The following is a 27,975-nucleotide window of genomic DNA, read 5'->3' on the forward strand; positions in this document are numbered from 1 at the left end:
TCATGTGTTAAAACACCACGGGTCCTTCTCTGATTCTTTTTCAACTAGTGTGGGTTTAATGCAGGGAGACGCACTATCGCCTATGCTCTTTTCTCTTTTTGTCAACGATATTGAACTTGACCTGTTAAACCACTGCAATAACTCTTACGAATTGAAATATTTGAACTTATTATTGCTAATGTATGCTGATGACACAGTTATTTTTTCAGAAAGTATAGAAGGCTTGCAAGAAATGTTAAATTGTCTAAATATATATTGTTATAAGTGGAATTTATGTATTAATACCGATAAGACCAAGGTTCTTATATTTCGTAACGGAGGTATTATACGAGATAATGAAAAGTGGTATCTAGGGGATAACGAATTGGAAATAGTAAATGAATTCAATTATCTGGGATTGGTATTAAAATTCAATGGAAAGTTTGTTGAGACACAAAAATGCATTGCTAATCAAGGTCGCAAAGCTTTATTTGGTTTGCTGAGAAAATTTAATGATTGTAACCTTAATGTAGAAACTAAGTTATATTTGTTTGATACTTATGTTAGCAGCATATTAAGCTATTGCTGCGAGATTTGGGGATACCATAGCGCTACAGATATTGAAAAGGTACACATCGATTTCTGCAAAAGAATACTTGGTGTAAGTAAAAAATGTACTAATATGATGGTATTCGCAGAACTTGGTCGCTTTCCTTTAACCACTTCTCGAAAATTCAGAATTATTAAATATTGGCTGAAAATATTAAATACTAACAACTGTATTTTAAAGAGCTGCTACGAATTATTATTAGATGATATCAATCTCCCTAGATTTAATTGGGCAAATTCTGTGAAAAATATTCTACTAGAAGTAGGCCTTCCTCACATATGGGATAGCCAACAGGTCGAAAATAAAACTTCTTTCTTATTCACAGTTAAACAACGTTTAGAGGATCACTTCATCCAGGATTGTAACAGAATAATTGATTCGTCATCTAAAGGATTCTTATATCAACATCTAAATCCTACTCATAATGTCAAGAACTATCTAAAAAAAACGCCTTGAATTTGTATACAGCAAACTGATTACCAAAATACGATTATCTGACCATTGCCTTTGTATTGAAGTCGGGAGACGCCAAAATACCCCAAGAGAAAACAGATTATGTACACTATGTGATAATGAAACAATCGAAGACGAATTCCATTTTATTCTGAGTTGCCCTTTTTACCATGATCTAAGAATAAATTACATAAAGAAATACTTCTACGTCAGACCTTCCGTGTTTAAGTTAATCAAACTATTGAACTCGGAAAATATAAAAACTTTAAACAATCTTGGAAAATATTTATACAAGGCTTTTCTAAGAAGGGAAATGTTCATTAAAAATTAATATATTATGTTTACCCTCCTATTGACATTTTATATACTCTATTCATGTAATTTTGATTGTTAAATATCACACTATGTATATATGCACAACTGTTACTATGATAATAATATTGATGTTTATGTCGCGCCTATAGCCAGGATGGCTTTGGATAATAAAGATTTATTTATTATTATTTATTACTACGATAATCGTTAGCTGAATGAACCTTGCATGTAACACCAATCAATTAGTGAGCCTAGGCAGGCCTCGGCGGTTTACTTTAATCATTTTACGCATGAGCGTCGGCATATTTTGCTTTTAACTAGAAATACACGAGATATCAATGTCATGTAGTGATTGCAACAATAACAGGTAGGCTAAAGGGCCTCCGCCTCTGCTTCATGCACTTTCATTTTTTCTCAACGTTGTCAATATGTCGCAAAAGATTCTACAACAGCATAATAAAGAACGATTTTTTAAATTAATAAATATTTATAAATACAAACTGCCAGTGTGTTTGTTATTTGTTTATTTAAATAATAGTTACAAATATATATCTCATCCGACATTGGACGGCGACTTTGTTACTCACGAGTCAATCGGACCATCTCGCCCAAGCCAGTTTTACGGAAATATGCGAGGTATTCCGATTGGTTCTTGTGTTAGAGAAGCACCCGACAACGTTCCAAATGCATGGTTCGAACTACCCGATGGGTCGAACAGACTTTGATGCACCGACAGTGTTCGAGCCAATGAGATTCTACTGTATGTATATATATATATATATATATATATATATATATATATATATATATATATATATATTATATATCAGTTATAGAAAATGGGAATGATAAAACTATAAGGGATGGCTAAAAGGTTCTGAGCTTAACTATGATAAATTGTTGTTATCCCCTCTGCGGTCTATACACTGCTGCCAGCGATGCTCGAGTGTCTGGATCACACTAGTGTTGCAGGCTTCCTCCTTGTGGATTAAAAGGTCATCCACAGCAGAACTGCTGCCATCATCATTTTCAGGCTTTTCTTCAAGTTTGGAAAGAGGTATAAATCTGGGATATCGTAGTGTGTAGCCTATTGAGACTTGAACATCCACTCGGAAAGGCTGGGGATTAACGGATGAAGTTGGTAAAAAAAAAAAATTGCTGTGGAAAGGTATACTCAATCAAAAACGTTCAGCAAACATTATCAGTAAATGATTAGTGTTTCGAATTATAACCCTTTGGCGTCACTCTTCAAGTGACGCCGGTTGAGGAAGTTATAATAACTTCCTAAACAACTAGTAGGCTGCCAGGATTGGACTGAACTGCGGTTGGACACAGTGGGGATGGGGGGGGGGGGGGGGGGGGTGATGGGATGCCGGGAGTCAGGGCATTCTTTGGGGCTATATGCGTAGGCGGTTCGGCCTTAGGTTTTGTGTAGGGCCGGCCTCCCCTCCCTCCCGACCCTCACCTGGTCACACCAATGTTTAAAATATGATTGGCAGCCCCTTTCCTCTTAACCTCCCATGGGCTTAATGAATATTGTTTAAGAATTATTATTAATTTTAGACCAGCCCATCTAAATTTGCGCCGAAATTATATTATATTAATAATTTATATAGGTTAGGAATGTTAATATTTTTCTTTAAGGGCGCAGCCAAAACTTATTAACTCCATTTTTCCCCTTTTCTATACTTTTGGCGTTAATATTCAAAATTTCAAACTTGACCCTATTTATTACGTTATCCCTGTCCCGAGTCAGACCCCCGATCCTATCGGAGGCCGGACTCGGGATAGGCGTGTTCAAAACCCTAGTGGTATATGGACACGTTAAACCAGTTACTAAACTAAGTGTTTCAAATTTAATTGAGATAGATAATAATAACCATTAGTTTCAACTAAGTTCAAGCACAGCAGCATTTGTTACATATGTGAGTATATATTTGTTGTCATTAACAAAGTTTGTTTTGTTTAACAACACCGTTAGGGCACATTGATTAATTAATGTATTGGATGTCAAACATTTGTTAAGTTCGACAGTCTCAGACAGGAAACCCTCGACATTTTTCAATCAGCAGTAAGTGCAATTTCGCACAGACAGAAAAGCACATACCACGGCCTTCAACTAGTTGTGGTGCATTGGTTGAAACGAGAGAAAAAAAACCAATCAGTTGAATGGATCCATCGAGGTGGTTTGACGGAAGAATCTCAGGTGAGTGCTCAGTCGACTGACTTAAATCCCGCCCCTCTCGCTGAAATGTTGATATTTTAGATTTTACAGTTGTTCATTAATGGATAGAGAAATATGTTTCATATCGAGTTAACAGGGCCTGCGGAGTGTATTCGAAAGTGTGGAGTCATTGTCAGTGGGGTGTTAAAGTGGGACGTATGGGGAGGCACTGTCAGACCGATGGCCCGAGGGAGGGACATTCAAGGACCGAGGGAGGGTCCGGGCCTTTCAGAGGTGGTTCAGTGCCATGTTGTCATGATACAATTTTGAATTGCAGGCGTTCAAATATGGGAGAAACAGAGAAACATGGGGCATGCCCCCCCCCCCCCCCCCCCCCACCACCACCACCACCATCACCACCAGTTCCACGACACTGTGTAATAAAGTCATACTTTAAAAGATTCAGACCTACCCACACCCCAGGCCATAGAAGGGGTCTAAGACCGCTCCCTGTCTTTAGAAGATAGTTTTGATGGACAAAATAGAGTGCGTAGGCCATAACATTCAAAACAAAATTAATCAGTGTATATTAATGAAACGACTACTAGCCGTGCGATTCCCAGAACAAGTAGACTACACCTAATCGTTGTAACAGCCCAGCATTTCCCTGTAGAGATTTCCCAACTTTTTTTTATCTCTGTTGTTTACGGTCAGTTGTCAACGCTAGGTACAATATACAACACTGGCAATTAGATATACTGATGGAAAGAAATAAGGGATCACACAGATAGCAACAAAAAATAATGTCTGCATAAAAAATCAATTGATATCGTTAGAAGTTGACTGGGAACATATAGGCAGCTCATTCAACACTACAGACATTCAATCCCACATTACAACTTGGTATGAAATACTGACATTACTACGCTAGTAGTAAATTAAATATGGTCTACAATTTGATGTGTTCCTCTTATTTCTTTCCATCAGTATATTATAAGGCAGAAGGTGTCTGTAAGCTATTTACGTCAGCATGATACAAAACACTGGATATTTAGGCAGTCGTGTATTAGTGCTCGCTCATTATGACTGGTAGCCTACTAATAAAAACGGTAAAATAAATAACGGAACAATCCAATTTGAAGAAAGTGGAATTGTTGGACAAAACTAATTGTATGATGTACATTTATGTTTCAGAATTATTATCGGTACTGTATATAGAATTGATTTACAGATTTATTATGTTAATATGTATAATATTAATAATTATGGGATCATTTTATAATGCATTAACTATTTTATTCTTACATGTTTATTTTATCAACATTTATAAGTTCTATATTCTATACTATATATGTATTTTGTGGTTAAAAAAAGTAATAATAACTTTTTTTTTAATGTTTTTACTTTAGCTAGTAAAAAGGAAATGGAAATGTGTTTTGGAATTAACAAGAAATGTTCTATATTTAAATGATAAAATTTTAAAAAACCCAAAAGCATTTGTCAGTCGTATATGAAGTTATTATTCTTGTGTTTGTTTGTTTGTTTATCCTACTAAATTCTTAATTTCATTTTGGCATGTAGGCTTGAAAATATAATTTTTTTGTTGTTTTCTAAAACAGTTTTCCTACTAATTATTATTATTATTATTATTATTATTATTACTATTTAAAAAAATAAATAATAATTGTCAAGCCAAACTGGAATAATTAACACCCCCCCCCCCCCTCCCCCCACACACAAAAAAAGCACAAAAAAACCCCATAAAAACTTTGTTTGTGCGAATAGAATGTAATGCTAGGCTTCAAACTGTCAACTGTCACGACAATTTAAAGATGGTTAACTGAGGGTGGGGTTTTTTCTCCTATCTAAAAACGCTCCTCCTCATGTGATTTCGACACGATAACGGACACTTTTGAAGGGGTTTGAAAAGCAATAAATAATTACAAATTAAAAACTATTTCTGCATTGTGAAAAATAAAATTCCACATGAATGATGTTGCTGTGCGAACCTTGCACGAGAAACCAAACCTCACGGAATCCCATGCATAACGGAATTAGCGTCATTGACGTCCATTTTTTAAACAATATTTATTTATTTAGTCATAATTCCCCACGTCCACCTCTTTATTAATTTATTAGTATTTAAATATGCATACAGGAGTTCGCAGATGTTGAAAGAGGCATGGGCGTCAATCGGGGGACAACGCCGGGGGATAATCTATATAAATGCCCCCGCCCCACCCCCACTTTTTCGTTTAGCAAAAGCAACAACACCACCACCAACAACAGCAACAACAGCAACAACAAAAGTTTAACCACTAATGTACACACATACATAATGTACACACACACTCGGACACACACACAAACACAAACACGGCCCCCCCCCCCCCCCCCCACACACACACACACACTTTTAAAGCCGGATTGACGACCATGGAAAGAGGCAACAACATAATTGCTCCATTTGATAAATCGCTTCAAGTTGGGTCAAGTTATGTGTAGTTCGATCTAGATGGAAGGGTTCGTATTTCGTTAATCTACCGGACTTGTCCGATGTGTGCCGAGTACAAACAATGGCTGTATCCAAGTGTTGTCATTATTTGAAGTGCATTAACTTGGCGGCGAAGGTCTGTACATCAGCACGGCTATCAAGTTACTGCCAACCTATGCGATGTATGTCAACTATCACAAAACCAGGGCTTGATTTGACTTTTGAAAAATATGAAGGCAAGGAAATTGCGTTAGTACGTATGACAAATGACGACAACAGACTGAGTCCACAGGTCATCGACGACTTTGGAACACTGCTTTCGGAAATAGAAAGGTATTTTGTCGCTATTAAAATACATTTTAGCCTATTAAAATATAAATTTGTATGTAGGTCTAATAATTATAAATTATGTGATAATTAAAAAAACCCACACACAACTTAGCAACAGATGTGCAGTACAAGGGAGACAATTATAGTTAAAAACGCCCTTAACTGTTAAACGTCACTGATTTTATTTCCCCCAACAATAAAGTATCCCACTGCACTATTTTGTCTACGAACACAACCGTTGAAGTTAAAGTTTGCTTTGTTTAATGTCACCACTAGAGCACATTGATTTATTAATCATCGGCTATTGCATGTCGTACATTTCGGTAATTTAGATACGAAATCGGCTATATTTTTCAAGTCGTGGCCATTCGGGGCAACAATCGTGTGATAACATTCTATTAATCATGGGCGTCAATCTGGCTTTAAAAGTGTGTGTGTGTGGGGGGGGGGGGGGGGGACGTGATAGTGTTTGTGTGTGTGCGTGTGTGCGTGCGTGCGTGTGTGTGTGTGTGTGTGATAAAGGAATGCCAATGAAAATCATAAAGCTACACGGTGGTTAAACTTTTAATTTTTGTTTGTTTTTTGTTATTGCTATTGTTGTTTTTGTTTGTGGTGTTCTTGTTGCTTTTGCTAAACGAAAATGTTGGGGGGGGGGGGGGGGGACACTTATATAGATTGTCCCCCGGCGTTGAAACGTCAAGGGGACGCGTCCCCACTGTCCTCCACCGATCGACGCCCATGCTTTTAATGTACCATTCCACAGAGAGAATAACACATACTACGGCTTTTAGTATACCAGGCGTGGTGCACTGGCTAGAGCGAGAAATAAACACAAACGTTAACCAGTAATGAGAGTTTCTTCTGTCGACTTTGGAAAATATACAAACTGTTGATGCATGCTATGTGCTTGTTTAGTGCGCAGAAAACAGACGCTCACTACTGTTCTACCCTTAGGAAACACTTTTTTCTTCTTAGTATGGAATTTACTACGTTTTTTTATTTCTGAGCGGAATGTTTTCTAAATTGCACACAAACATAGTGTGTTTGTTTGTTTGTTTGTTTGTGGTTTTGTTGTTTTTCTTCTTTTTTTTCTTCTTTTTTTGTTTGTTTGTTTGTTGTTGGTGTTTTTTTGGTGTTGTTTTTTTATATTTCCAAAACACTTACTTTTCTTCTTAAATCAAATCAACCTGAAAATATTTACAAATTTTTTTTTTTTTAGGAGGATGGGACAGATTATAAGTCTATAACGTCATGGTAACTATAAAATGTTCTCAAATATTTTTTTATTCTTTCTTCAAATAATTGTGTAAATTAAATGAACTCTCTTTTCATACTGAAAATAAAATAAACGTGGTATTTTTTATTATAAACAAATTATATTTCGGTGTTGTAACAATACCTGAAATAGAAGTTATGAAAACGCAACCCTGCAATTACCCGAGGCAATCGCCAATGCCGTGGAGATTGCCGCGGAGTTTTTCATTCTCTGCGACTTTTTTTTTCTTCTTTTTTAGCTGTGGACTATATTGGATTTTTTCTTCAAGATGAATTTTTTTCTTTATGGTAAAAAAATAAAATATACTTTGTGAACTGAAAACAGATTAAAAGTAAATATTAAAACAGTAACTGCATCGTTATTACCGTACTAAAGTATCTGAATCTCAGCTAAATCGGGCATGATCGGAAATACATGTAAATTATCAATCCAAAATTCAACCAGTAAACGTTTCGCTTACGTTCTAGAACTATTTGACTGGTTCCCGAACTATTTGATTGGTTCCTGACGTAACCATTTGGTTTACCGCGAAGCGTTGAAATCAGTCTAGCGGACGTTTTTCCAAACAACAACAACAACAACAACAAAGACTGTACCGATCTACTTGGGTTTGAAAGGGGGACATTCGGTCTTGATGACAGATTTCCTAACAGAAATTATGCGTCATTAAAGAAAAATATTTAAATTCTATATCGCATTACATGTATTTTAACACTTTGGGGGGCGGGACGTAGCCCAGTGGTAAAGCACTCGCTTGATGCGCCATCGGTTTGGGATCGATCCCCATCAGAGGGCCCATTGTGCTATTTTTCACTCCAGCCAGTGCACCACGACTGGTACATCAGAGGCCGTGGTATGTGACAGTGCTATCCTGTCTATGGGATGGTGCATGTAAAAGATCCCTTGCCGCTAATCGAAAAGAGTAGCCCATAAAGTGGCGACAGCGGGTTTCCCCCCTCAATATCTGTGTGGCCCTTAACCAATGTCCGACGCCATATAACCGTAAATAAAATGTGTTGAGTGCGTCGTTAAATAAAACATTTCCTTCTAACACTTTGATGTAATATTATAATTAAAAGATAAAGATTGAAACTGGCACGTTAGTGCGGAATGACTACGCTGGATATGATAAATTGTCATCCCCTTACAACCCCCATTCTTGATCATGCATGTGTCATTCGCGTGTTAACGTCACTTTCAGTCAACGAATACCGCCCCTGGTATAAATGAATCTTACAGCATATTGGCAAACAACACAAATAAACCCATCATTCAAAATTTACTTACAATCCAGAGTTGTAAACATGTTAACAGTAAAATTGCCGTGGTAAATGCCGTGCATTATTTTTCCGCGGCAAATTTTTTGCCGTGGTAATTTTCTTAATTGCAGGATTTGAAAACAGGACCAGACTTTTTAATCACATTTGATGTACATTACACGTTATTAATTATTAGTCCCCTACCGGTTCAACTGGAGGAGACTATAGGTTTCACCTCCGGTTGTCTGTCAGTATGTCCGGATGGTTGTTTTAGAATGCCTTGAGATGTTGAGCTGAAATTTCGTATATAGCTTGACCATGTACTTTTACAGATCAACTTTCATAGTGGTCTACCCATTTTTGATGGAGTTATGGCCCTTGGACTTAGGATATTTTTTTTTTTTATTGATATTTTTTTTTTTTTTCCCGAACTTGTTTTCAGAAGGCCTTGAGATATTGTACATTTGTGTATAGGTTTATCATGTACAGTTACGGATCAGTTTTGACTTTCAATGCAATTTACCCATTTTTGACGGAGTTGTGGAACTTGAACTTAGGAGATATGAAAATTAATTTTCCGGACTTTTGTTTTGCAATGCCTAAAGATACTGAGATGAAATTTTGTATATGGGCAATTCCACGGTTACTCGCGTTACATTTTTACCATACTAATTCTTTTGATTTGCTCAGGATTCATAATTATACATTCAACACTTATTTTCTTTATTACATTTTATTAGTTAAATAATCAATGTATATTATAAAAAAAAGAAAAACGAAATATGATGATGTTTTTATACTGTGAATGTGTAAACATCGGTTACTCGCGTTACAAAAAAAGGACGTGACAAAAAATGAACACACTTACAATCCAAAGTCTCATACTGTAACAGCTATGATAAAAGTGGATGTATTGGTGTATAGCTATGGTGTTTAGGTGTCTTTATATGAAAGTTTTTAGGAAATTGAAATTTGAATTAAAACAACACTAAAAAGAAGTAGAAAATTTGAAATATCCACGACTGTTGGCAATATCAGGTTTGTCTAGAGCCTTAATCATTTTATTCCTCGTGTAGTAAATGCTGTCTCTCTTGTTTGGCCTACTGGTTCCATCACTGATACCTGCAAGTCGATGTCAATCACTTCTCCTGGGAACAATGTCCCGTCTTATTCAACAACATACCAGTCACCAACCATGATTTCAGAATCTTGCAAATTTGGTACTGCATTGGGTCTATTCCACTCTGTACTGTCCTTTGAAAGGGTGAATGACATACTCATTCAAAAGTGCTACTACAGTCCCTAGAATTCGACGTGTGCACCACATGAAAACAAGTTCAACCACTTCCAAATCAGTGCCATTCACTCTTTCAAAGGACAGTACAGAGTGGAATGTTATTGCAAACAGTCGTGGACATTTCAAATTGTATACTTCTTTTTAGAGTTTTGTTTTAATTCAAATTTCATTTTTGTAAAAATTTACGTTAATTCCCGAAAATTGTGAATTTATTCATTGTTTAAATTACTGTAAGTTTAATTTGTTGGTAATATTTAACCAGCTGATTTGTGTGGCTTTCTGATGTTTCTTTCAATAAACGTTTGACATTTAAAAACTGTTGTTTTTCTTTATAATCTAATTTTTGTTTAGCCATTATCAAATAGCGGACTATTTTGACAACCAAAAATTTATTAATTGTACAATTTCAAAACTTATATAAAAAATACTTAAACACCATAGCTATGCACCAATATATCCACTTTTATCATAGCTGTTACAGTATGAGGAGACTGGATTTTAAGTGTGTTCATTTTTTGTCATGTCCTTTTTTTATTACGTGAGTAACCGTTGTTTACACATTCACAGTATGAAAACTAATCATCATATTTCCTTTTTCTATTTCTTATAATATACATTGGTTATTTAACTAATAAAATGTAATCAAAAAACAAGTGTTGAACGTATAATTATTACTCCTGAGCAAACCAAAAGAATTAGTATGGTGAAAATGTAACGCGAGTAACCCTGGAATTGCACATATATATACAGGCTTATTAGACAGTAACTGGCAGCAAAAACTAACTTGGTGTTAGTAAGAAGTATGTTGGCATAATTATTCATACACTGGTATTGTTCTATTAAAATAAAATGTTGGTAACTCGCGTTACATATTTTTCGGTTACTCGCGTCACAATTTTTGATGTATCCGTGTCGTGTTTCATGTCACTATTGTGAAAAATTTGTGGTTTCACTACCTGTAGTATGTATTAGTACTATTAGTGTAGGAAAATATCAAGTGTCGTTTGTTAGAAACAAGAAATAAATGATAGAGAGGAAAAAATAGCTATTTCGGTTACTCGTGTTACATTGTGCTAGGTGGTCTATTTGACCAAGAATTACAAACATAACATATCATATTATGTAACTGCAGTGGGTGTAAGATGTAGATATTAGATATGCTATTACATATATGCAACCTGTATTTGATTGTATAAAGCATAATTTATGTATTATGACCTTAAAAAATATGCTTTTATTGCATTTATTTGTCAAAATAATAGGCATCTATTCAGCATGCGATATCGTATTGGCAACAACCTCGATGACAATTTGTTTGTTTTTTATCCAAGAATTTCAGCATATTGTTGATCACAAAACACATTCATTCATTAAAATAACTGATATTTAAATTTTGAGTCTTTGTCCGTTTCGTCGTGGAATTGCCCATATAGCTTTATCACGTACTGTTAAGATCAAGTTTAACTTTCATGGTGATTTACCCACTTTTCACAGAGGTGTGACCCTTGAATTTAGGAGATTTTGTTTTTGAGGGGGTGGGTGTGGGGAAGGGGCAGGCTAGCTTTTTTCCAAATTAAAAAAAAAAGAAGCCCGAATATGCAAAACAACATTTATTCATATTAGCATTACTACCAAACAGCTATATGTGGTTGCAAATGAATAACTACGCATTGTTACATGGATTACAACTAATTTTGAGGGTAGAATGATGGAAATTCATGGTAAAAAGTTCTCAGGTTACGACATTTCTCCCGAATATCAGTATAATGTTTTCCCGAATTTGAGGTTTTGCCCCCCCCCCCCCCCACCCCCCGTCTCGTACGTTTGTAGTCCTTAAAATAAACAGTATGGGTTGATTTACATCTGCGTAATAAAAGGTATAACAGGTCTGTTTGTTTTTTGTTTTGTTTTTTTGTTGTTTTTAAAGCACAATCCCTTGGGATTTCTTTGGTAGTGAATTAAAGTTGGTCTCAAATACCATGTGTTCCCTTATTTCTTTTCCGGATCAGTATATTTCACATTTGGTTTGGCTGTTTGAAGGCAAACAAAATGCATACAAAATTATTATAAGCAAAAATCAATAGGCCTGCTATTGAGTAGTTTATAATGAGCCTGCATTGAAAATACAATCATTATAATGATCACTGAAAATACAAATATTCATATTCTAAACAAGAAATGTAAGTAATTGCATTGACATGTAATAATAACAAAGGGCTATATTGACCGAGCATCTTACAATGGCTACATTCATGGGATAGTGAGGCTTCTTGCCAGACAATAATTTGAGTGTACGTGATAATACCAAAACATGTCATAAGTGCCATTTACTAGGTGGTTATGGGTTTAAAACATTTTGAAATAGGACACTGCATTCTATGTACTTTGACGAATTTTAAACAGCACTTCTCTCGTTAAAATCTATCGAAACAAATTTTAAATGTATCGATTAATTTCCAAAAAATTAGGGTATGTAATTTTATCCTTCGTACCTTATGGCAGAAACCCTGATAGTTGCTTTAATCCCATTGATATTTCAGTAACAAGTCCTGCCAAATTCTAATCACAACTGGTCAAGGCAAATACTTCAGCAACGGCTTGGACAAAGATCACGTGGCATCGCTAGATTCCGAGGGTTTACGGAAATATTTAGAACATCTGAGCCAGCTGTTGCTTCGGCTGCTAGTTTTGCCCATGGTAACGGTAGCAGCTGTGAATGGTGAGCAAACTAAAACTTTTTATTAATTATTTGATGATGATAATGATGATGATGATGATGATGATGGTGGTGGTGGTGGTAATTATGGTATTTTTGGGGATGAGAGAGAGAGAGAGAGAGAGAGAGAGAGAGAGAGAGAGAGAGAGAGAGAGAAAGAGAGAGGGAGAGAGATACACAGACAGATAGACAGAAAAAACAGGCAAACAGACAAGCTGGAATCACAGATTCCATTTTGTCTTCTGTTAGAACCTTTTACCAAACTTACAGCATTTGCAAAGCACCAAGAAAACTTTAAACTTGAACAAATATACATATAAAAAAAATCCATAATGCACAAGGGGCGGGACGTGGCCCAGTGGTAAAGCGCTCGCTTGATGCACGGTCGGTCTGGGATCGATCCCCGTCAGTGGGCCCATTGGGCTATTTCTCGCTCCATCCAGTGAACCACAACTGGTACACCAAAGGCCGTGGTATGTGCTATCCTGTCTGTGGGATTGTGCATATAAAAGATCCCTTGCTGCTGATCGAAAAGAGTAGCCCATGAAGTGGCGACAGCGGGTTTCCTCTCTCAATATATGTGTGGTCCTTAACCATATGTCTGACGCCATATAACCGTAAATAAAATGTATTGAGTGCGTCGTTACATAAAACATTTCCTTCCTTCCTTCCATAGTGCACAAATCAGACAACTGCTTCTCAGCACATGTCATCCATTTCTACAATTTCAGTCTCAGTCACTCCCAGGCTCGTGATGGAATGTGAGTGCAGCACTAGAAATAGTCTGTAGTCGATGGAACCGATTAGTTACTTCTCTAATTTCGAAATACCAAATAGAAGACAAAATAGGTGGCCGATCAGAAAGTATCGTACAAAACATCGAAATTATCGGTCAGTAAATTTCAGTGTGTTTAGATGTTTAGTAGAACACATTTAATTTAATTCCCTTGAGATAAGACTCCGCAAGATGTTAATGCAATTAAAATGGTGTCAGGATTTATAGCACCATACGAAATACGATGAACTTAATTACAAACATGTTATTTCGTCTTGTTATTAAAGCGTAGTCGCCTTTTAAAAAAAGATGAAAACCATGCATTGATAACAAAAACTTGATCGCGAACGACGTATGGGTTATGCAAGACAAACAAGTCGTAACCGAAATGAGACCTGCCTATCGTTCGCGATTTATTTCGAGGGCTGTCATAGTGAGAATACATTATACAACTTGATAAGTAAATAAATAAATTAATTATTTAATTAATAATGGGGATGTCATAACGAGAGAGTCAGCAGCCATTGTTAAAGGGACGTTTCTGAGTTTGTTGCACTGTAAGATGTTTCCGTTTAATAAAATATTTTTACGATTAAACTTACATATTAAATATATTAACTTGTTCAGAATATCAGTGTCTGTATATTCAATGTGTTTCTGGTCGTCTTAATGTTTGTAAGAAGCCCAAACTGGAGTTTGTCTTCAAATAATTTCGTACGTACGAAAAAACATATTTTAGGAAATAAAATGAAATTTAACCTAGTACAAATATTAGAACGATCAGAAACACGTTTAATATACAGCCACTAATATGTTATGCAGAAAAATATATTTTATATAAGAATTGTTTCTCATTTTTTTGGAATTTATCGATGTATAAAAGTCACAAATGGTATAAAATCGCGTAGCGTAGCGAAGCGATTTTGTACTACAAACAGTACAAGGAGTGTACCTTAAAACACTCAAAAATAATTTCTTTCGTTGTTACCGTCAACCATGTTCTGTAAATAAGCGTAGGAATACATGTATACATACTATTGGAAATTGTCCGCTAAAAATAAAAATAAGTATTGAATCAACAAAAACAGTGTATATATCTTTATTTTAACTTCTTTTTAAAAAATGAAACAATTTCATGTGCAGATTTGTCTTGGTTTTTTTCTGTCGCAAAGTGACCTTGATATTAACTTTTGTTTAGTGACTGTTGGTGTTGTGCGGGTGATGACGTATTTTTATGAGGTTTATGGAAGGATAACACTTGGTTTTTTAGTGACGTCAGCCAATCAGAATACAGTAAATCGTATAAATTCGGAAAATTTGTAATTATATGTAATTACAATCGTTAAAAAGTCTTTGTTAGTCGATGACATCTTTAAAATTGCAGCAAACTCACGAATGTCCCTTTAGAGAGCCTTTTTGGTGACTGAAAATACATATTAAATTAAATACGTTTTCTTGTTAGAATACCATGCAGTATCTGAATTATATGCAATGTTTTTGTGGTCTGGTGCTAATGTATGAAGTAGTAATTTTTCATTTTGCTTTGTAATATGTATTTTTTATACGGCAGGGAATTATTGGAAGGGCTACTACAAGTATTCCTCTGCACCCCCCCCCCCCCCCCCCCCCCCCCCCAGTGTCTATAAATTGTGGCTACAAGGCTGTTTCCATTTTAGGACACGCATTTGCTGGTGGGGCATTTTTGGCGCTAAGTCATGACCTTCGAGCAATGAGATCAGATCGAGGCTGGTTGTCCTGGAATGAAATATTTGTTAGTATTCGGTTTCCAACAGTTCTTCTTCAACTAGTAAGGTTTGTGTCTTTCTTATTGTGCAAGAGGTTGGTGTGTGTGTGTGTGTGTGGTGGGGGGGGGGGGGGTCTTTTTGTTACTGATTTACTTTAAACATTATTTTTATTGACCAAATTTCTTTTCGTTTTTTTGTGGGTTTTTTACTTTGTTTTATTATTCCGCGGAGTGATGGTTAATCAGTTATCTTCCTAATGTGGTATTTTTGGTTTTTCTGCTGATTATTGTTAATTCTTTCATCCAGTCATGCTGCTCACAGGTGTCCCCAAACAAACCTATAAGGAATAATGCTATGGTTATGTGTAATGTTAATCATACAGAGTAACCATCGCGTTAACCCTCAGACTTTTTGTTTGGGGGCACCTGTGATTCGCCTTTTTCTTTCTTCCTTTTTGTGTAATTTATTATCATTATTATTATTATTATTATTATTATTATGTAGGTATCATACTATGTCATTCTATGTCTTTTGTTTTGATTTTCAGGCAGAAAATTCCACCCAATCACCACTCACAAGCTATCGTATTTGGGAAACGTTTTACGGCCCCCGAAGCGTTGCAAGCCGGGATTGTGGACCACATCACAGAGGAAGGGAGGCTACTCGAAGACGCCAAGCTGCTAGCCAATCAGTTGTTCGGTCCACAAGGATTCAATCGAGACTTATTGAAGACGTTTAAGAACGATTTGTACCGCCCTGTCTTAGAGTTGTTTCCACAAGCGAAGAAGTCTGTATAAATTTGAGCCGACCTGAGGCAATAAAATAATAATAACGTATAATAAATGCATTTAAATTAGCAAGACAAACGGCGGCTATGAGATCCCATGGGTCCAATGGGAAGAATGTGGTTTTATCCAATTTTCAGATATGTAGATTGTTTCCTTGAGGAAGATTAAATGTAGCCTTTTAGTATATAAACAAAATCATTTGGCTATAATTTGTCAATGGGCAGGGTGAGCTTGGAGCCAATATGCATAATTATGAGATGGAAGGGTGCAACTGTCCACCCGCAACACCCACCATCGTTTTGTTCACTTCACTTACAAAAAACAACAACCTGATTTAGTGTTCCAGGCACTGATGTTCTAAGTACCTGTTTAATTAAAATTTTACAGAGAAGCATTTCTAAGTATCACACACACACACACACACACACACACACACACACACACACGACATATATCACGCACAGTGACATACACATCTTCCAAGAAACACATGGTCGTTTCTTTTGAATGGTAACCACTATTGACATGTAAAACCACATACACACTCTTCTCTGGATTAAAATATATTTGATTTGTCATGTCTGGCGTAATAAATACTTATTTTTGCACAGCATGGCTATTGTTTGTTGACACCAGTGTATTCCTTGAAGTCGCAATATTATCAGGGCTGTAGCTAGGATTTTTTGTTTCGGGGGGGGGGGGGGGGGGGCAATTGAGTAGTTAATAGTCTAAAACTCCTTAAACAGTTGTAAGAGAATTTTCTTTAAGTTTCTATAATGCTTTCCGGCATTTTAAAAATAAAGGTAAATTGCCAAAAGTTATATAATAAATAGAAAATTTCATGTTTTTTGTCAAATATGATTTATATCTCATCTCGTGAAGTTTGCAATCATATCACACTCGCCGCGCAAGCGCGACTCGTGAGATATGATTGTAAACTTCACTCGATGAGATATAAATCATACTTGACAAAAAACATGAAATATCCTCTATATATTTTACACTACCCAATAACCAGATGAAGTGCCTTTAAAATGTAGCTTAGGTAAAACGAGTGCCTATATTTTATGTCCATACCCGGGTATACGTATATATATATATATAGCTATTGATGTTAATAACTAATATGTTATATGTAAATAAACTATATTTTGTTTCAATGTGTTTCTGTTTTGATGAGTTGGTTTGAAATAACATTCAATAGATCACAGAAATGTCCGGTAAGATTAACCTAGGTGGTTTCCTTTCTCGGCATCAAGTGTATGTGTCTTTTCCAAAATGATATGGGTACAATGACAATAGCATAATTATAATGATGAAATGTAAAAGTGATCATGGCACTTTTATTTGTAGAAATAATTCGACGCAAACAAAGAGCGGTGCTAAAAGTAGGTGACGGGACCAATATGAAATACGATTTATAATAAATTATATGCTACATTGCAGATACGAATAGACAGCATATACCAAAACACTGACCCGTATCCAGTTCCGCTCCAAGAGAAAATATAATGCGGAATATCCATATAAAAGGTCAGGTCTCTTGTAATTTAATGTTCAAAATAATTAGGGGATATTCAAATATAACCCAATATAACAGAAATGTATTAATTTTTGTTGCAATATTAATTAATGCCAAAAACAAGCATTCATATGACAAGGGATTGGCATTAAATATAGCCAAGATAGTGATGTAGGTCCGAAGGAGACACAGATAGGCACCTAATTCAGCCAAGTTGGTTGGCTGACGTTGACGTTCTCGGAGATGATGTCCGACATGTGCTCAATGGGTGAAAGGTCTGGGCTTAGGGCTGGCCATGGTAGATGGTAGTGAGGTGATGTTCTGTTGCTGCAGATTCGCAGTGACCAGTAGACTCCAGTGAGCACGGGCGCTGTCGTAAAAAAAAAAACTATATGCAGCTGGATTCTGGCAGTCATGGTGATGCACCCCACACCATAACGGACCCTCCTCCAAATCGGTCATGAGGACGAACGTTGACGTTAGCGTAGCGTTCATTGGGACGTCGCCAGACACGCTGTCGTCGATCATTTAAGTCTAGTGTGAATCTGGACTCGTCTGAAAATATTACCCGATGTCTACGATGTGTACACCATTGATGTCTGGCAGCAATATATCTCGCAGTCAAATGTTGGGTAATGTAGGGTCGACATGCGTGGATGTCACTTCTATGCAGTCTGTTTCGAATAGTCTGTCCAGACACTGTAATGCCAGTTGTAACACTGAGTTCTCTTGCGATTTGATTGGCTAATTGACATCGATTGCTTAACGTGTAAGTCCTAATGAAGCGGTCCTGAACCGGAGTTATGGCCCTTGGTTAAGTCTACGGACCATAATTCGCGGCGTGGTGTCAACTTGGAGCAAGCCTACAGGCCTGAGATGTTCCTGACGTTGGAGACGTCGCATTGTTGAAAAATTATAGCAAGGTCATGATTTAGTGTTCCAGTAACAAACAAGAAAGAATATTGCTACAGTGTGTACACAATGTTCACACAAACTAAATGTTCAATTTCAAATGACACCTTTCGCACGTGCAACGTCACGTGCTTCGCGATCAAAACAATCGGTGTGGGGTTTTTTTCATGCTACTTGGGTTGGAACATTAACGCACATTGTGCACTTATTTTGAGTTTTATATCTTATTTGATTCTATAATTATTGATATTTGACACGGAATATCCCTTACTTATTTTTAACAGTATATTAAGAATAGCATTATATTAGCATGCTATTTAATATGTCCAAGTAACATTTAAAGAGTCAATCCATTTCAGATTTACTTGAACTTTGTACCAAATATTCCTGACATCCTCATTTAGTGGTAGGTGTTAAATTTTTCTCAAAAATTGTCTCCATCATTTCCATACTATATTTCAAGTTCCATTATCTTAGAAAATAATGTACATAGAGACATGATATTTTGTTTGAGTACCAAGAAGATTATGAAGTTAATATATATATCAGACTGAATTTTTTCAGTAGTTAAACTCAATACTTGGAGACAATTGAAGAATCTATAAAATGCCTTTTTTTTTTAAGAGGATCCATTTTTGAAACACTATTAAAATATTCTTTTACATTCAGTATTACGCACATAATTTAACTTTTTTACTTTGTATGTAATGAATATAATTATTACTAATTTTGTGTCTCAAAAATGGCTGCTTGTAAGATAAAATGGAACTTAAAAGATTTTTCAGTTGCCTCTAAGCATTCAGTATGACTACCAAAAACTAATTGAACAGTCTACTATCTATTAAAACTTTATAACCTTAAGCTTCAATGTATATGTACATGTACATTATTTTGCTGGGATAATGGGACTTGAAACATAGGATAACAATTATGGCGGCGATTTTTGAGCTAAATCTAATACCTAGGTCTACCATGGTTTGCAAAATGACCATTTCTAAAAAAAAAACTGCTTGGAATACAGCGCCCATGTTTTAGATTTGTTCAAGTAGATGACTGAGGAATAGGTCTATTTACTGAACAGTTCAAGTGAATCTGAAACCGAAGTGTGTGGGGCACTATAGTGAATTTGAAATGGAAGGTTATGATGTCTACAGTTTATTTCACGGATTGGATCAAATAAATATTATTAACGAAACCAAAAAGCGTGCTTTTAAAAACCCTTCGAAAGCAGCAGAAAAAAACTCCAGGATAGCGCTAAAGAGGGATCAATATTCCAAAGTACCCCAAACCCCTTTCATGGGACATTTGGACAGTTATACGCTCATTATCGTATTTACTGTCCAAATGTCCAAAATTCGTGACATGTACAAAGTCAAAGTCAGCGTTATTGTTCATAGCACACACCCGAGAATTTGACCCACTTTTATTTAATTTTCATTTCAAATTATTTTTGTGCTTGTATCCAATTAAGGCTCAAGAACGTTGTCCTGTGCACACACCTCAGCTATCTGGGCTGTCTGTCCAGGACAGTGAGTTAATTGTTACTGATTAGTAAGAGAGAAAAGGGCGTAGTCGTCTTACACCTACCCACTGAGTCGTTACAACTCGCTCTGGGTGGGAACCGGTACCGGGCTGCGAACCCTGTACCTACCAGGTTTATGTCCGATGGCTTAACCACGACACTACCGAGGCCGGTTGCCCCACTTTAAAACAGACCGCCCCTATTTTATCCACCCTAGATTTGTACTTGTCCGCACCTTATTTTCACTGCCTGACGTACTCAGCCTTTGTCAGTATCATGATAGTACGGTGGAGGTCCAATGTTCACTATGCGGAAGAAGAGCACGTAGGCCTGTCCTGTTTACACTAGAGTTGTGTAATTTACTTTTTGCGATGGATGTTCAATTTACCAAAGATAACATAGCTGTCTTAACTATGAACAATGGGCAGAACAGAATAGACTACAGCTTCGTTGAACGATTCAATCAAATGCTTGATCAAGTAGAAAGGTAATGGAATGTATTCCAGAATGGCTATTTGCACGACAGCCGTGGATAATCATCCACTGCCAAATCCGCCGGTGGTTTAGTACCATAATTTAATTATCTGTACATAAATGTGTAGTCTCCTTTCTTACTGATATATAATATATAGTCAAACCTGTCTTAAGCGGCCACACAAGGGAGTAGATAAAAGTGGCCGCTTGAGACAGGTGGCCGCTGATTACAGGTTGCGACATATAGTCTTTAAAACATGTGTTGTTGTTTCTTGTTTTAGTGTCTGTACTGCTAATTAACGGGTGTGTACTATAAACCTTTGACATGTCGCCTCCTCCAGGGAAAAACTGCAACTGGAATGTATTAAATTAACCGTTCTCAACAAGTTTGCTTTCTCTTTCCATTTAATTATTTAATTTCTACTTCATCTGTGTATTGTCATAGTAAGTGGATCTACAGGTTTGACTGTGTGTATTACATATACAGTGTTCTCGCTGCTCCATTTAAGCGGGGCGCCCCGCCCCGCTATTCCATTTTGCCGCCCTCCTTTCACGTTCCCCGTCCTCCTTTATTTTTTAGCGCCCTCCTTTATTTTTGAGCGCCCCTCTTTATGTCCCAGCACCTATCTCCGCTATTTCCAAATGCATTTTTTTCCACACAAAAAACAACGATCAGTCTGCACACTGGACATCAAAGGAAACAAGCCGCGTTGTGTACGAAAAAGCAATTGACGAAACATTTACGACAGTTACCGCAAAGCAATTTAACAGTATTTTTAACAGCCTCTATTTTGTCCAATATCTATTTGATAGACACAATAAAAGTTATATTTTATGTAAGCAATGAAAACATTTAATTTTTTACGGATTCGGCAATCTCCGACTGAAAAAAAAAACCCCTCTTATTTGGCGCCAAATTTGTCACGTGATCAGAACGGTCATTCTGTCTTCTGTTTCCACTAACTATCGTTTGATATTTTGTCCTCAGTTGTAGATATAATTGGTTGAAACTGATGATTTTTACTTTCTGTTATTCTGTTTATTCAGCAATTCTTTATAAAATATTGTAAACTTTTCATTTTGAGGGGATATGAACGCTTATAAAAACAACGGAAGTGGTAGTGTTTATCATTAAAATCATTTATCTTGAGTGCCAAATAATATATACACCGCCTTTACAAAAACGAAACTGATTTTTATCAGCTGGCGATAATATTTTATCACAGCGATCGATTCATTCGACGAAGATGGAAATAACAAAAATGTATCTGACATTAGGGGATCACTTTACAAACATCTTTATTGTTTTTCGTACATCTTGAAATCTTTATTAAAAAAAATAATATTAAAATGTTGATCGGTCCAGCAAAACCGGAACTGCCCGTAAATGTCAGACCGATATCATCTTCGGTTCAATTAAAAGACGAGTATGCCTTTTCTCAAAGTCTACCAACACACAACAATATGATAACCAAACTACTCCCCCCCCCCCCCCCTTTTTTTTCTTTTGCTTTTCGTTTATTGGTGGGGTTTTTTTTTTTTGAAGGGTGTGGTGCCGACCGCCCGCCCTCCTTTAATTTTCACCCAGCGAGAACACTGCATATATATTATATCTATATCTATATATCTATATCTATCTATCTATCTATATATATATATATATATATATATATATATATATATATATATATATATAGTCACACATATATATCGTCAAACTTCGATAACTTGATCTTGAAGGGAACGAGGAAATAGTTCGAGTTTCAGGGAGTTCGAGTTTTAGAAATTAATATATAAGAGTTCAAATTTGAAACAGGAAGTAAATGATATAATGAACGTTGATGTATTTTGCTTCTTGGATGTTTGTGTTTTGGGAGGTGGGGGGCGTTATGTATTTAATATATTGTATATTATGTATAATATCACTCTTTCTTTTTCTATGCACGTCTAGGAATTCTGACTGCATAGCTTTGGTTACGACGGGACGTGGGAAGTTTTTCAGTAATGGACTTGATCTGGAATGGGCGATATCAGCATATGAAAACTTTAACTCTTTCGTCAGTCTCTTGAAGCGCATTATAACACTCCCGCTTCCAACAATAGCAGCAATAAACGGTAAGCACAGTTTATCAGTCAGGCAAGAATATAGGCAGGGGCCTGCCCCGTTTTTTGGAGGTCAAGTAGGCGTAATAAAATTAAATTTGATTTGTAAAAGGTGGGGAATCTGTTTTTCAACGCTACCGAACAAATGGGGCTGTTTCCCCTTCCAGCCAGTGTTCCACATCTAGTTTAACAAATATCATGGTATACACTATTCTGATTGCATATAAAAGATACCTTGCTGCTAATCCAAAAGAATAGCCCATGGCATGGCAGCAGCGGGTTTCTGCGCTCAGCTATGTGGTCCTTAATTATGTAACAATATATAACAATATATACTCTTCAAAACAAGTAGGGGAACCTGAAATATTAATGCTAATATCAACTATTAGATCGAACATGCATTTTGACCACAGACATCCTAGTAAAGAACGTTCAGATTTGTTTAACAACACACCGAAACACATTCCATAGTTTGCCAATCTAATTAAAATTAGCTCCACTATTACATGTGGATCTAACACCAGCCAATTGGAGCTCATGTCCACCAATCAAAACCTTACTTGCAGAATCCTGCCAGTGATTTAAAACTAACAACACTGCGTAGTCCCCAATGTCCAGGTAACATTTCGTCTGTAAATAATAATTTAAATATTGACCAATCACACTTCGCCTTTTATAACGTTATTTGGGAGCATACAAATTCTAAAAATATTGGGCGAGTCTATTTTAGTGGCCGCAATACAGCGAACCATACCAATACGTACGGGGTGGGTTATCGGTCTTCAATTTTACATTAAAAATTATTTATTTATTTATAAAAAACAACAACTAAATCAGTCTTCAGTTTTACATTACAAATTATTTATTTTATAAAATAAAACATGTTTTAAGGCATTCGTAATTCACACGTAGTATATCCTCAGGATAATTCGGAATGTTTTCAAATTATTTTTAAATCACTGGCAGGATTCTGCAAGTAAGGTTTTGATTGGTGGATATGAGCTCCAACTGGCTGGTGTTAGATCCACATGTAATAGTGGAGCTAATTTTAATTAGATTGATAGTTTGCACATGTATCACGCAGTTGCCCCGCACACATGCGTGGGGTGTCATTCTCAATTTTGACAATTTCCAGGAAGGTCCATTAATCACTGTGGAACATTATTTCTGTCAATCTTTTTCATTCTGTTGATCATACAGCGCTGCTGTTATTGTTTTGTTTTTAGTCATTTTTATTGTTTGAATTTGCGATTTACCGATAAAAATTTCACTTCTGACCCCAGTCGTCCTTCAAGAGCTTTGGTGGTCATAAAGCCTACTATAAAAACACAAATATACATAATGTGTTGAGTATATCGTTAAATAAAACATTTTAATCCTTTTCTTCCTTCCTTCAATGTTGGGGAGGGATGTAACCCAGTAGTAAAGCGCTCGCTTGATGCGCGGTCATCTGGGATCGATCCCCGTCGGTGGATCCAATGATTGGGCTATTTCTCTTTCCAGCCAGTGCACCACGACTGGTATATTAAAGGCTGTGATATGTGCTATCCTCTCTTTGGGATGGTGCATATAAAATATTCCTTGCTACTTATGGGGAAATGTAGCGGGTTTCCTCTCTGAGACTATTATGTCAAAATTACCAAATATCTGATGATTAATAAACCAATGTGCTCTAGTGGTTACGTTAAACAAAACAAACTTGAACTTCCCTTCAATGTGCTTTTATAAGCGGTGTTAAACAAAACAAACGTAAAATGTTGTTACAGGACACGCGTTCGCCGGGGGAGCATTCATTGCGTTGTGTCACGACTTGAGAGTCATGCAGTCAGACAAGGGCTGGATGAGCTGGAACGAAATTCATATTAAAGCCACATTTACAGAGCCACTGTACAAGTTGTTACAGTAAGTATGAAAATAATGTAGTATACCACGACAATGTGGTAAAGCTGCTACATGCGCAGCAATGTTTTAATCAACATATACATACTATATAAATACTACAACCATCACCCTTAATCAGCAAATGTACCGTCGGAGCGACGCACAAATCATTGGTATTCATATTATAGCCACATTTACGCAGCCTCCTGTAAAAGCTGTTCTTACACACCCGTCGGTGAGAACACCATCCGTTATTTTTGGTTATACACATTGTTGTTTATACACGTACGTATGTTAACAATTTCAAGAAATACGACTGACTGCTCCTAGGTGATGACCAGGTCACCAGTGTCATACAACCAATGAAAATCAACACGATGGAAATTGATTAGACTGACATTCATGTGTCTCTGACGCGTAAGTCAGCTACAAGTGCAATGGTTGTAAATGATTTTAGCCGAAAAGGATGTTAAAATTTGCTTAAAACCTGGGTTTTGAGGATATGTAACATAGAATAATACTTTCGTGTCCGTTAGATACCATTTATCTCACAACTCGTGAGATAAATGATATCATCTAACGGCCACTCAAGTATTATTCTCTATTTACAGTAGGCTTAAGTATGAAAATACTATAGTATTAACACATGTACAGACGCACGAATCAACGAAGTTCATATCAAAGCCTCGTTTACGCAGCCTCGTGTACAACTTGTTACGATAAGAATGAACATATACTAGTATTAACACATGCGTTAATGCACCCCGACTGGTATATCAAAGGTCGTGGTATGTGTTGTCCTGTCTGGGATGGTAAATATAATAAATCCCTTACTACTAATGGAAAAATGAAGCGGGTTTCCTCTCTAAGACGATATGTCAAAATTACCAAATGTTTGACATTCAATAGCCAGTGATTAATAAATCAATGTGCTCCAGTGGTATCACTAAACAAAACAAACCCTCAATTATATAACGCTCGGGGAATGTGGTCAGGTATCATGGGATGTGAATATTACCCAATCAAAATTTGTTGTTCTTAATTTCAATATTACCAACCACACAAACGTAAATATAGCCTGAGTACTCTAGCAAGACTGACTTTTGGACAGATCTTAATAACTGTCCAATTGCTCTCTAACGACAGAGTACTCTTAATGTAAAGAGACAAAAAACAAACACCCCCCCCCCCCCCCCCCCCCCAAAAAAAAAAAACCCCAAAAAAAACCCCCAACCATTTCGCCACAGTTACAGAGAAAGCATAATTGTAGAGAGGGAAGTGGTATTAGCGTTAAATAATAATAATAATAATAATAATAATAATAAATAAATTACATGTCTATGAGGTTAGGGTGTATATAAGTGCCAAATATTGCGTTACATAATTGTTGAACGGTCCCTACTAGTACAACGAACCGATGGAAGGAAGGAAACTGGATTTAACGTGCCCCTATCCACAAGGGTTCAGGCACGCCCACTTCGGATTTAGCCTCTGACATCGCCAGTGACCAACTCCGAAGCAGGAGGGGGTGGGGTGGGGGAGTGGTGGTTGATGGGGACAATTTAAATATGTGGTAAGACCACTTATAATATAAATTAATACTATTAGGGGTTCTATAAGATAATTAACTTTTATTTTTATTATTATAATTTTTAAATATTTAAAATTGCACCAAAAAACCTAAAGCCTGTTATTGACATTTACTTTTATATTTAGTTGGTGCCACTAACCTTTCTATTTCGGGCTGATCGAATTAAACTAATTAATATAACATCAATTAAATTTATTAAGCCCTGGAGGATCAAGGATTCGTAGAGGGGGGAGCATTGCGCCCATTCATCTTTGCGATCCAGCATCCGGGAAGCCCACTCCAGCATATCCGGGTTTCCATGGGGGGGGGGGGGGGGGGGGGCGTTCGTTCCGGGGGGGGGGAAGCCTCCTAACTGGCAAACCTACCGGCCCAAATCGCCAACGCCCTATCGCTCCCAATCACGGCGTCCCTCCCTCATCCTGCCCCCCCCCCCAGGTTATCCATCTAGCGGAGCGGGTATTATTATGTTGAATGATATCAATGATTGTTGCAATAGCAAGCCCTCCATTCGCCGTCCGGTGTGGTGGTGAAACGCATCAGTAATCTGGTTTGTTGATTGGTAAACGTTGGTGATCCCAGAGGAGTCCTCGTTGTCCTCCCCAAGCATTCGCGAGCACTACACACGGAGGGGTGCGCCACCTATACGGATGACAAAGTCATTGCTATATAATCCTCGACATCACCCAGGGAACCACTAATCGTTAAGTGGGTGATGCCGAGTATCGGTCAGGTTTCTCCTTTTTTTTTATACCAAGTGTCGTGACCGATTAAATTAATAACCTATTTAAAACCTATTTAATTAAAAATAAAATGTACATATAATTTAAAATATTCCAAAACTAAAAATGCTAAGAGGAAAAATTAATTAAACTAATTAATCATTTATTAATCAATTAATTAAAATTATATACAACTAAAAATAAAAAATAAACTAAACTACACATTCACTCTCCAGTCGTAAAGTCAGTCAAAGCAGGGCGGCGCAGACACTGTCAGGTGTCGAACCGATGGACAAATCATTTAAAGTCGCGGATCCTATTTATAAGGCTGTGTAAAATAAACCTTCCATCGATTGGTTGGTCGATTGATTTATTGATTGCATTTATTCGGCGATTATACGCAGACATAGCTTCGGTGTGTGTCTTTGGGCTCAATACGGTTTTATTTTATTTTTTCTAGAGTAAAGATTGCACCAGGGCCCGTACAAACCCAAGCCATCTTGTTTGGAAAGCGTTTTACGGCGCAAGAAGCCATGTCAGCGCAGCTTGTTGATGACGTCACCACTATGACGAATTTGATGGACGATTCTCTTCGTCTGGCACGAAAAACTGCGGGCATTGGCGGATTTGACCGATTTACTCTTAGTGCATTGAAAAATGATATATACAAAGATTTCACTACCTGTGTTTTGGGGAAGATTAGGTCAATGTTATAGAAGTGTTCTTGCATTTCAAAAAGACTTGTTTGATTTTTATTTCTGACAAATAAATTATTGATGGGTACAAAACAGAATTTGGTTTTCCTTCTAGTCCACGATGATGACACAACAGCGAATTCCCCTTGATACTGTTGACCAGTGGTAATCATTGCTACTCCAGATTTGGATTCATCCGCTCAAAATGTAATTAGTTTTACGTCAGCCCCAAAAGACCCAAGGTTACCAGGACGGTAAGAAACTGCAATATCACAGATGTTGCAGTAATACAAAAACAGTTTATTTCAAATATTTCCAAAGAACATTTCTGTACTTAACACATTTTATGTCTATT

The 27,975-nt window shown here is 36.7% G+C and overlaps 2 protein-coding genes across 2 annotated transcripts; both read left to right on the forward strand.

The window, feature by feature from the left end:
• The first annotated feature begins 6,078 nt into the window (after positions 1–6,078).
• Positions 6,079–16,944, forward strand: LOC121388555 (enoyl-CoA delta isomerase 2, peroxisomal-like). Its single transcript, XM_041519937.1, has 4 exons — positions 6,079–6,348; positions 12,718–12,896; positions 15,345–15,480; positions 15,961–16,944. Exons 1-4 carry the CDS (start codon positions 6,098–6,100, stop codon positions 16,208–16,210), a joined length of 816 nt encoding a protein of 271 aa, XP_041375871.1. The 5' UTR covers positions 6,079–6,097; the 3' UTR covers positions 16,211–16,944.
• Positions 16,945–20,438: 3,494 nt separating this feature from the next.
• LOC121389435 (enoyl-CoA delta isomerase 2, peroxisomal-like) lies at positions 20,439–27,713 on the forward strand. The gene is made up of 4 exons (XM_041521063.1): positions 20,439–20,644; positions 22,583–22,746; positions 24,501–24,636; positions 27,386–27,713. The coding sequence occupies exons 1-4, from the start codon at positions 20,529–20,531 to the stop codon at positions 27,639–27,641; spliced, it is 672 nt and encodes a 223-aa protein (XP_041376997.1). The 5' UTR covers positions 20,439–20,528; the 3' UTR covers positions 27,642–27,713.
• The last annotated feature ends 262 nt before the right edge of the window (positions 27,714–27,975 follow it).

This window comes from Gigantopelta aegis, chromosome 14 (genome assembly GCF_016097555.1).
Source record: "Gigantopelta aegis isolate Gae_Host chromosome 14, Gae_host_genome, whole genome shotgun sequence".
NCBI classification, from domain to species: domain Eukaryota; kingdom Metazoa; phylum Mollusca; class Gastropoda; order Neomphalida; family Peltospiridae; genus Gigantopelta; species Gigantopelta aegis.

What these genes read in the sequence shown, in the direction of transcription:
- LOC121388555 (XM_041519937.1), top strand. Translation starts at nt 6,098, where the DNA reads ATGGCTGTATCCAAGTGTTGTCATTATTTGAAGTGCATTAACTTGGCG. An exon ending in CTGCTTTCGGAAATAGAAAG is followed by an intron (nt 6,349 to 12,717) that starts GTATTTTGTCGC and finishes TTGATATTTCAG; the next exon opens with TAACAAGTCCTGCCAAATTC. An exon ending in GTTCTTCTTCAACTAGTAAG is followed by an intron (nt 15,481 to 15,960) that starts GTTTGTGTCTTT and finishes TTTGATTTTCAG; the next exon opens with GCAGAAAATTCCACCCAATC.
- LOC121389435 (XM_041521063.1), top strand. Translation starts at nt 20,529, where the DNA reads ATGGATGTTCAATTTACCAAAGATAACATAGCTGTCTTAACTATGAAC. An exon ending in AACAATAGCAGCAATAAACG is followed by an intron (nt 22,747 to 24,500) that starts GTAAGCACAGTT and finishes ATGTTGTTACAG; the next exon opens with GACACGCGTTCGCCGGGGGA. An exon ending in CCACTGTACAAGTTGTTACA is followed by an intron (nt 24,637 to 27,385) that starts GTAAGTATGAAA and finishes TATTTTTTCTAG; the next exon opens with AGTAAAGATTGCACCAGGGC.